This window comes from Alligator sinensis, unplaced genomic scaffold (assembly GCF_000455745.1).
Source record: "Alligator sinensis unplaced genomic scaffold, ASM45574v1 scaffold368_1, whole genome shotgun sequence".
In the NCBI taxonomy this organism is placed as follows: Eukaryota; Metazoa; Chordata; order Crocodylia; family Alligatoridae; genus Alligator; species Alligator sinensis.
Genome location: NW_005842025.1, coordinates 1,532,135 through 1,542,696, shown reverse-complemented (window position 1 = coordinate 1,542,696; position 10,562 = coordinate 1,532,135). Strand labels below are relative to the sequence as shown.

Below are 10,562 nucleotides of genomic sequence, written 5' to 3'. Positions count from 1 at the left end.
TCCAACTGGTCTCAGCTGTAGGGGATAGGAGGAGAGCTGCTCCCCCATCGGTGGCTACCCCCTCCCATAGCTCACTAACATATGCTAAATCCCTTTAATTGGAGAGGGGGTATCTCATCTGAGTACCACCTGGGTTACATTAACCACCGGGGTTACCCCTATCCTCCCAGCCTCCTCACTCCTGACCTGCCCCCCCAGCTCTGCCAAACCAAAAACCCAGTCCAACAAAAAGTAATTTTAATTAACCTGAGTCTTGGATTGCCTGACCCATAACAATTTGATCTTTGCCACTAAGTGCATGTGAACACGAGGCACACTTTTTTTGGAATCCAAAAAAGTTCTATTTTTCATTAATCTGAACCTTGAAATAAATCACCGGTAAAAATTTACAAGATTAGCACCTGGAGTCTTGTTGAAGTATTACAGTAGAGATTCAATGGATTTCCATGGATTATCGAGTGAATCCAAGTGGCACCTGGTGCTGTAACAGTTGCATAGCAGGGAAAAATCATGTTTTCAGGCATGAGTCAGATCCACGTTGAAAATTTAAAACTACAAAAAAACCCTCATGGAAAAAATTCAGGAGCTAAAAATAAAACATGTTGGAGGTGTTTTAAATTACCATGACAAAAACAATCTTAAATAATAAAATCAGCTGACAATGTGGATACATAGGCGCTATTTAACTAGCCTAATGGCGATTTTTGTCATGTGGACATGGGAAAAGTATAACATGATAACAGGAGAGCTGTAACATGGACAAGCGCCCTACGTGTACCCTGTAAGATGTACATGCAGTCCACTCAGACAGCAAGTACAGAGGGGGAAGGATGGCAGTTTTCTGAGTGCTGTTTTGATTTAACTGATGTACAGTGCTGTACTGGAACAGAATGCTTTCACAACAGGTAATAGCACACTTAGAGCCCTTTCAAAATAAAGAACTCATCTGTGCCAGCAATGTACTAATAATCAGAGGAATGGGCACAGATAATACGTAAATTTTATTTTGGGGGGGTAAATAATCTGCTGAGCCAGTAGAATGCTCTCCAGAATTCTGTCTACTTGAGAGAATTCAGCTACATGGATTATTGTAGGATCTCCAAGGAAACCTTGAGGGGACCTTCTTGCTATCTGTACAAACAGAGTTGTGCGGGCCGGGAGCGACCCGAGCCCTTTTCCGTGCTGCACGCAGGCTGTGGCCAGCAGCCCGGGCACGCCGGGTCGGAGAGGGAAGGCCGTCGAGCTGGAATTAGGCACAAACGCTTAGCGGTAGTTTAAAAGATTGTTTACTTACACCGAGATGGCAGTGGTGTAGGCTGGAAAACTTGCTTGAGTTGCGGTTACAGACAGACAACAAAACAAAACTCGAACCTGCAGGGCACGAGGGTACGTCGCAAGGGGTTTTCGGCGACGGGAAGATAAACCTGCAGGACTCGAACCCGGGTAGAAGAGCTCTGAGGTCGGTCGTCTAGGACTCACACGAGGTTTGCTAGGCTCCGTGGGTCCGGTTCTTTTGCGCGCAGGAAGGGATACGTCTAGGCTGCGATCGACGACGGGGAGAGGCTAGAGGTTGATCAGACCTCCATTGCCTGCTTGAAATGCATTGGGTCCGTAAGGATCCGCAGCACTTAGAGATCTTCGCACAGTGTGAAGTCTCCTCCTCCCGGTGTTCGTGGAGTCCTCCAACTTGAGCGGAAACCACTCAAGCCTTTTATACGGCTAGCAAGCCAATCACTAGCCGCCACGTGTGAATAATTTAGAACTGGCCAATAATGGGACTCGAATTAGCATACAAATGGTGGGAACTCTTTGCAACAAGCATTTCTGTGCTGCAACAAAGAAACGCACCCTGCAAAGAAAGCTTCAAATTGGCGGGAAATTCTCCCTTGCACCGGGGTTCTCTTTTGCAGCAGAAAACTCCACCGTGCAAAGAAGCTGCAATTTAGCGGGAACAATTTAGCAGTGCCGAAGCACACAAAAACAAAAATCACACCCTTTGGGTTGTGACAACAGTGAAAAAAGAGAAACTGCTTCCCTCATCCTGTTAAGGCCAGCATACTGAAACCTACACATCTACGTTCTAGGTATCAAAATAAATTAAAAGGTCCTGATTTTTCAAAGTAAACATGAAGCCACCATGAAGATATTCGTTTCGAGAATGTGTATTACTGGTATTAGTTATTCAATATCAGTACTACAGCAGTGCCAAGAGGCCTTGCTCCTGGAACAGCTCCCAATGATCTAGGCACTGGATAAAAACAGAACAAAGCATCCTATCCTTAAAAGCTGACAATCTGAATAAAAATTGGACCTTTGGGCTTCATTTCTGGACATGCTGATCCCCTGGAGAGTGCACTGACTTTAGCTAGAGTTGTAGATCCTCAACTCGTGGGGAGAAGTGGACACACCAGAGGGCAGGGAACAACTACAAGCAGACCTGGACAGGTTGGACATATGGGCAGAAAACAACAGAATGCAATTCAACAAGGAGAAATGCAAAGTGCTGCGCCTAGGGAGGAAAAATGTCCAGCATACCTACTGCCTAGAAAATGACCTGCTTGGAGACACGGAAGCGGAAAGGGATCTTGGAGTCCTAGTGGACTCCAAGATGAACATGAGTCGTCAGTGTGATGAAGTCATCAGAAAAGCTAATGGCACTTTATCGTGCATCAGCAGATGCATGACGAACAGAACCAAGGAGGTGATACTTCCCCTCTATCGGGCGCTGGCCAGACCGCAGTTGGAATACTGCGTGCAATTTTGGGCGCCGCACTTCAAGAGGGATGTGGAGAACCTGGAGAGGGTCCAGAGAAGGGCCACTCATATGGTTATTGGCTTGCAGGCCAAGCCCTATGAGGAGAGACTAGGGCACCTGGACCTCTTCAGCCTCCGCAAGAGAAGGTTGAGAGGCGACCTTGTGGCTGCCTATAAGTTCATCATGGGGGCACAGAAGGGAATTAGTGAGGTTTTACTCACCAAGGCGCCCCTGGGGGTTACAAGAAATAATGGCCATAAGCTAGCAGAGAGCAGATTTAGACTGGACATTAGGAAGAACTTCTTCACTGTTAGAGTGGCCAAAGTCTGGAATGGACTCCCAAGGGAGGTGTAGCTCTCCCCTAACCAGAGGGTCTTCAAGAGGAGGTTAGATAGGCATCTAGCTGGGGTCATCTAACCCCAGCGCTCTTTCCTGCCTATGCAGGGGGTCGGACTTGATGATCTATTGAGGTCCCTTCCGACCCTAACATCTATGAAACTATGAATCTATAAGCTCTTTTCATGAGTGACTGGTGCCTCCTGAATCTGGGGGTTGGGGGCACCCACTGATGGCTTACCAACAGCATCAGTGTCAACCATTGAGGGGGCACCAGCCCCATCAGGGGGGCATGTGCACCCCCTACCAGTCTATGGCTTTTATGAATATCAGATCCAAAACTTCACATTTCCATCATTCAGGTTTAACACATGCAAAATCACTGGCCAGTTTTCAAAATGTGAGCCACAGACACCCAACACAAGTGTAAACAAAAAACAAAGCAAAACAGTCTTCTCCCCTTCGAGCCAAGCAAAAAGATCCAAAATCCAACCACAGCAACAGAATCTTTACATTCTCAGTGCCTGAGACTTCAATTCTACCAGCATCATATGCCATGTGCCTTCTACCTGGCAGAAAGGGTTTCACAACATGGTCTTCTGGCACAATCAAGCTGGCATTCTGAAAACAGTTGATTCCCACTGCTAATCCTTTGCGGATCTGAGTAGCACAGAAACTTCCAAAGTTAATTGTTGCTCTCCTAGGAGGCCACACTGGTGTGGGGTCCAGCTGTTACATTATGTATGGAACCTCAGGAGTGAAGAAAATGGTGCCCTTTGGGAATATCAGCATCAAGGCTCTCCTGAGTGTCATCCAAGCAGTTAACACAGGACTTCACTGGAGTTTGTTTTATAAATCTCTACATTTATCTTTGGTGAAATACTACCGGAAACCAGACCTCATTCAGAGAACTCTGAGGGTTGGGTAGAGATGGAAGTCCCTCCATTGTGCCTCTCCATGTATCCTGATATAGCTAATTTGATAAAAATTGTATTATGCAGAATCCTAGGGAGACTCTAGTAGCCAGTGAAGCATTAATGTAATAAGGCCAGCATGATCTTTGTTTTTACCTAAAACAATCTCTTTAACAGCCTAACAAAATGCTGTATTATAAGCACAAGGCCTCATGTGATTCGTGATCAAAGCTTATGCATTTCATGCCTTTGTCACAGTGAAAATATCAAATTTCACGGGTTTATATCAGATTCATATTAAAACCAGGCAGATTATGCATAAACTGCCAGATAGCAATTTTAGTAGTTTATAGTTATAGTAGTTTGTGGACTGTGCCTCCTGTCTTTCCACTACAGCAGAGGTGCTCTATGTGCAGAAAAAATCTCTGCCAAGCAAAGAGGAAGCCTCCCAGTACAGAAAGATTCATTCTGCTGGAAGCCAACATTTCAAAGTTGTCTTGTCATGTTTTAGAGCCAAGTTCTCATTACATTACAGCACAGTTTGTCAGGAGTAATAGTGTCCACAAAAATGACCTTGCACCCCATGCATATGCTGATCCCTGGTATTTGTTGCCAAGGTGTATGGTACAGAACCTCCAATAGGGGTACAGTGAAGGTTGTATGGTACAAGCCATGTTTGGATGAGTTCCTATTTTGCTTAACTTTGAATGCTTGCCCCTGTATGTTTCACTGAGTATAAAACTCCATTCATCTATATAGGTATATATTAGGCCTGTGCAAAGCAGCTAGTATTTGCTTCGGATTCGGCCAATTCAGGGGACAGTGATTCGATTCGGTGATTGGAATCACTGTCCCAAATCAATTTGGCCAAATCACCCAGGCCCATCCCCCTGCCCATTTTCTCAGCCCAGCAATGGCTGCCCCGCCCACCCCAGCTCCCAGCACTTGGGGGAAAGAATCCCCAACTCAGCAGGTGGTGCCAGGTGGGGGCGATCCCCACTGCCCCCCCCGCCTCATGCTTTTTATTGGTCCCCTGATTCGATTCGGAGTCAGAGGTTTGGCCACTGAATCAGGCCAAATCTCCTCTGAATCAAATCAGCACCTGAAGCTTCTCACAGCCTTAGTATATATATATATACCTCTATTTCTTACAATAACTAACACACCCCACTGAAATTTAAGATGGACGCAACTTGTCCCCAATTTTCTCCCGTCATTTCTATTCTTTGGTGTGGGCAGCTGAATAAATTGACTTTGCTTTGACAGAATCCTACAATGCATGCTCTGTAATAAAAATAATCCATGTGGTATTGGTTTTGATTCATCAGCACAATAGTCAAGAAATCTCTAGAATATGTAATTGCTCATTTCAGCCTCAAGATTTTGCACAATATAAATGTAATTAAAGCAACAATCTGAAGAATGAAATCAGCAATTGGCTGGTAAGAAAATGAATGTTTTGTGGTGTTATGACTCAGGATTAGCTAGGATTATACCAACAACCCTTTGGAAACAGGCAGTCCTGCCTTACTTTTCAGATTCATATTTCCTGTGTTTCAGTAAGTTTTCTCCCCTCCTACTTTCCCCTTGGGTTTACTAGGAGAGAACAGGGGAGGTTTCCCTCTTTATTCCATTTATTCTCCCTTTTTGGAGCCCCTGCAGTTTCATAGAACTGGGAAGTGCTTTTGGACTCTCAGCTCATCTTGGTCTCATGCATAGCCAGAGATTTTGATCAGATCCAGGTGCTCAGCAAGAGTTGCTGTGTAAGCTTAAAGGCACATTAAGCTCCAAAGCCACATCTTGAGTCTCAATACTCTAGCTTTCCATTTTGTATTTGGTGCATTCTTTTAGTAGGAACTGATTTTACTAGAAGGTGATTGCCAGTATTCATGAGTTTCCCCCTTTAAACTTTGGTACGTGTTTTGATTCCAGTTATGCGGTATCTGTCTAGTTCTCAGATATATGGTCACATGTCCAAACCATCATGATCCACATAACTAATTATTGTGATTTAAGCAGTGATCACCCAGACCTGCAGATTTGTATATACTTGGTGTATCCAAATGAAGAATATCTTGTTAAGTGATACTAATGATAGAGACCTATCCCAAAACTGAATTTGCTGAATCAGTGACCATAACAATTAAAAGATAAAACATAATAAATGCATTGAGTTTGCATTGAATTTATGGTAATACTTTGTAATATACTGGGAAGTGTTCTTCACTGTATTGTGTAAAATTAATGACGTTTTAGGACAAGAGTACTTCACTCCTGGCCATTGGTATTGGATTTTTGCTGCAAGCAGCTGGGAAAGACTCTACATTTTAAGTGCAGATTATAAAATGTTCAAATTAGCAAAGTGTATCAATCTGGTGTTTTTTCGGCTAAGTACAGACAGTCAAAAGCCCAAGGCTGAATTCATTCAGTCTTTGCAGGTTAATCTAAGCTGTATAGATTGAACCAATAAGTAAGTGAACAGACATTCACTTTTGATTCCAGAAATGCAGCCGCATGCCTGCCGTGACTCAAGCTAGAAGCTCGGGGGTGCTAAAGTCTGGCTCCCTGCTCAGCTGGAGCAGACAGCTTGGGCCAAGGCTAGTCTGCACACCCTGCAAGGGGGCGGAGGGGTGGCTTGCGGGAGAGGTACAAAGCATCCTGGGATGCTGGGGGACTGTGAGGTAACTTGAATCAAGGTGATCTAAGACAGAATTTCAGTAAACTTATTTAACGTAAATCAGTTAAGTCTGATATTGCATCCATCCAGGTTTATCTTAAACCAGTTTCAGACATTTTGAAAGTGGTTTATCTGAACTAAACTTCTGTTGTGTTACAGATTTGAACCGGTTTCTGATCACTTCTACCAGTTGATGTGCAATTTCTGTCCCTAGCCCTGATGTTTATATTCCTTTTTCTCTGTTATTCTAACTAATAATTACATGCGCCAAAATCTCCCAGAGTTATGTCATTTTCTTGCAACCGTTAGTTTACCTTCCAAAGTTTGTATGGTTTTTTTTGGGGCACTGTAGTATTTTATTTGTCTGACTTTGGACAATGGATCTGAGACACCTCTTTCATTTGTCTTATACCATAGCAATGTAAATGTGGCTGGTAAATGTGGCATTCTATGCTTTCCTAATCCACATGGTAATTTTTTGGTTGTATTCAGGGTATTTTGGGTACTTGTTCTATTTATTCTATCTCTGGATATGTAGCCCTGCACATGTGGATGGCTACATAGCCATGTAGACTAAGAAGGGGGAGAGGTGAGCGAGAGTGCTTCTCCCATGTTTTCCACTAAACAGCTCAGTGGCTAGAGTACTCAGCTGAGACATTGGAGGTCTTGGTATCTCAGCCTTCCCACCAACACACCTATCTCTCTCATTTCCCCACACAGCACTCTAACCACCCCATCACAAGGAGCCACTATCCAGCCCCTTCTCTGGTATGCCTTTTAAAACTGATGTCTGGACAGCCATGAGAGGGAGGTCTGTTAAATATATGTGGGGCCTGGAAATACTGGTAATAGACCTGCCTAGCATTACGTGAGAAGTCTATTCCTGCTCCCTATGTAGTGCTGAGACTGCTCCTTTCATGCTCTGAAAGAGCAAGATAGAGTCAATACTAAGGCTGCACTTCCTTGTACACCATATCATAAACCAGGACCTGAAAGCAGTGGTCACGCCTCAGGAAAAGATGTAGTATCAGGTTTTTCTGCCATGGGCATTAGGCACCCAGAGTGCTTTCTTTTGTTTGCTCTCTTACACACACAGACACACACACACACACATATACACATTAGAAACTAACTTTGATCCACTGGCTGGAAAACTGGCTCCGGGGTCAGACCCAGAGGGTAGTAATTGATGGAAGTCACTCATCGTGGTGTCCTGTGACCAGTGGGGTCCCCCAAGGCTCTGTCCTTGGACCCATACTGTTCAACATCTTCATTAATGATGTGGACACTGGAGTCAGAAGCGGACTGGCCAAGTTCGCTGATGACACCAAACTTTGGGGAAAAGCATCCACAACAGAAGACAGGCAGGTGATCCAGGCTGACCTGGACAGGCTCAGCAAGTGGGCGGACGAGAATCTGATGGTGTTCAACGCCGATAAATGCAAGGTTCTCTACCTTGGGAAGAAAAACCCGCAGCATCCTTATAGGCTTGGCAGTGCTATGTTGGCTAGCACTATGCAAGAAAGAGACTTGGGGGTCATCATTGACCACAAGATGAACATGAGCGTGCAGTGCAATGCTGCGGCTAGTAAAGTGACCAAAACGCTGGCTTGCATCCATAGATGCTTCTCAAGCAAATCCCGGGACGTCATTCTCCCCTTGTACTCGGCCTTAGTGAGGCCGCAGCTGGAGTACTGCGTCCAGTTTTGGGCTCCACAATTCAAAAACGATGTGGAGAAGCTTGAGAGAGTCCAGAGAAGAGCCACGTGCATGATCAGAGGTCAGGGAAGCAGACCCTACGATGACAGGCTGAGAGCCCTGGGGCTCTTTAGCCTGGAAAAGCGCAGGCTCAGGGGTGATCTGATGGCCACTTATAAGTTTATCAGGGGTGACCACCAGTATCTGGGGGAACGTTTGTTCACCAGAGCGCCCCAAGGGATGACGACTAGGTCGAATGGTCATAAACTACTACAAGACCGTTTCAGGCTGGACATAAGGAAGAATTTCTTTACTGTCCGAGCCCCCAAGGTCTGGAACAGCCTGCCACCGGAGGTGGTTCAAGCGCCTACATTGAACACCTTCAAGAGCAAACTGGATGCTCAACTTGCTGGGATCCTATGAACCCAGCTGACTTCCTGCCCTTTGGGCAGGGGGCTGGACTCAATGATCTTCCGAGGTCCCTTCCAGCCCTAATGTCTATGAAATCTATGAAATAAAGTACTTGCTTGGAGAAAAACTTGTATGAAAACTGGAGAGGGAGAAAAATGATAAAAAGGTGAAATGGCACATGTTCATTTTCTCTGCCATAGCAGAGTCCCTTTTAAAAGCAGATGTTGGCACTGGCATTGGTCTTGTGCTTGAGGGTTAGCAAGGTTTACTGTTAAAGTTCATTAAGAATGAAAGGTGTCACTGCTTTTTTAATTGCCTTCTTGTTTCTTACATCAAACCTTAATGTTGCCCTTCCCCCACCACACCAAGCCACCTAGTGCACTTAACAGCTCACATTAAAAACTGCTTTGTAAAAATTGTAAACCTACCCAGAAGCCATGGCTACCATCTGCATAATGGCTCATTTCTTTGGCTTTTCCCCGCAGTGCCCCTTCCTCCACAGCTGTTTATTTAAGAATTGCTTTGTTGCCCATCTATTGTACCTCTGTCTTTTGTTTCCACTGCAGCATGCTGCCAAGGGATAAGTCACTCTACCTCACCTAAAACCTGACATCACTTTTAAATAAGCGTCAAATGAAGGACACTTAAGAGGGTCTTGAACATGGACCACCTAGAGGGACATCAAGCAAGTCAGATAGGCAAGAGAGTTGATCTAATGCACCTCGTTGCTGGCTTCATTTCCAGGCTCTAAGAGCAGTTTTCTTTCATTATTTTAACTCTAAAGTCTCCTTTTTGTGGAAGCCCAAGCCTCATAAATCATGAAAAAGAAAAAAAGTACAAAAACAAAACAAACAAAAATGTATAAGGACACAGTTTTTCTGCTTGCCATCAGCTTAGCTATGGACTCTTTTCCTAGTGAACTGCTTTTAGTTGCAGCATAGGCCAAGGATCTGGTGTCCTGAAACGTTAGGCCAGCTCAATAGGAGGATGCACTCTTGACTTGCTAACAGCACTAAACTTTGTGCAAAAAAAATGTGAAATTTGTGTGAATATTGTACATGCAAAGGCCTTGGATGTCTGACAAAAAAAAGTAAAATAAAATAAAAAAGTAAAATTATTCCTAGGTATGTGGGTGGACAGAGCAACTGGCAAAATACAAGAAGGAAAATGTGAAAAAGATAATGACAAATATAATTTGATGGATAGTTGTAAGTAGTTTACTAAGTGTTTTAGAACTGTGCTAAAGACATCTTTAAGATTTTTTTGTGAAAAAAATTAGTAGTTTACTTTATAGTAAAAGCATTTTATATTAATTGTAGCACATTTTTTAGTTATACATAGAAGGGAGATGTGTATAAAAACAAAACAACAACAAAGCCTGCCAAACTTGTTTCTATTATTTGTACAGCAAGAAATGGACAATTTATATCTATGTTGTATGGCATTATTATTTTTTTCAGCCATATGTCCATCTATTTAAAATTGCTGACAATGATTTTGTCTATTTATGAAGAATTAGAAAGCATAATTACAGCTTATCATAAGGTGCATTTTGGGGGGGGGGTTATTTTTTCAATGGTGCTGTTTTCTCAGCACCTGCACACTCAGTTCATAATGCTTATTTTACCTTTCTTTATAATAAAATATATGAAAAGTAGAAATAAACCAGTCTCTTCCTTTATTTTGCGGGCAGCACCGATATGTACTCATAAAGACCAATGCCACATTGACTCACTCTGGCAAAGGTTTTACTTTACACACAGTACTATTT

General features: G+C 43.7%; 1 protein-coding gene across 7 annotated transcripts in view; it reads left to right on the top strand.

Moving 5' to 3' along the window:
- The window catches only part of TOX2 (TOX high mobility group box family member 2), a 381,887-nt gene extending 371,484 nt beyond the window's left edge, over window positions 1-10,403 (top strand). For all 7 annotated transcript variants that reach the window (XM_006022250.3, XM_014519289.2, XM_014519287.2 and 4 more), the window contains one exon: window positions 9,358-10,403. In XM_006022250.3, the coding sequence (XP_006022312.2) occupies window positions 9,358-9,394 (37 nt within the window). In that variant the 3' untranslated portion in view covers window positions 9,395-10,403. The remainder of the gene's footprint in view (window positions 1-9,357) is intronic.
- Window positions 10,404-10,562: the final 159 nt, after the last annotated feature.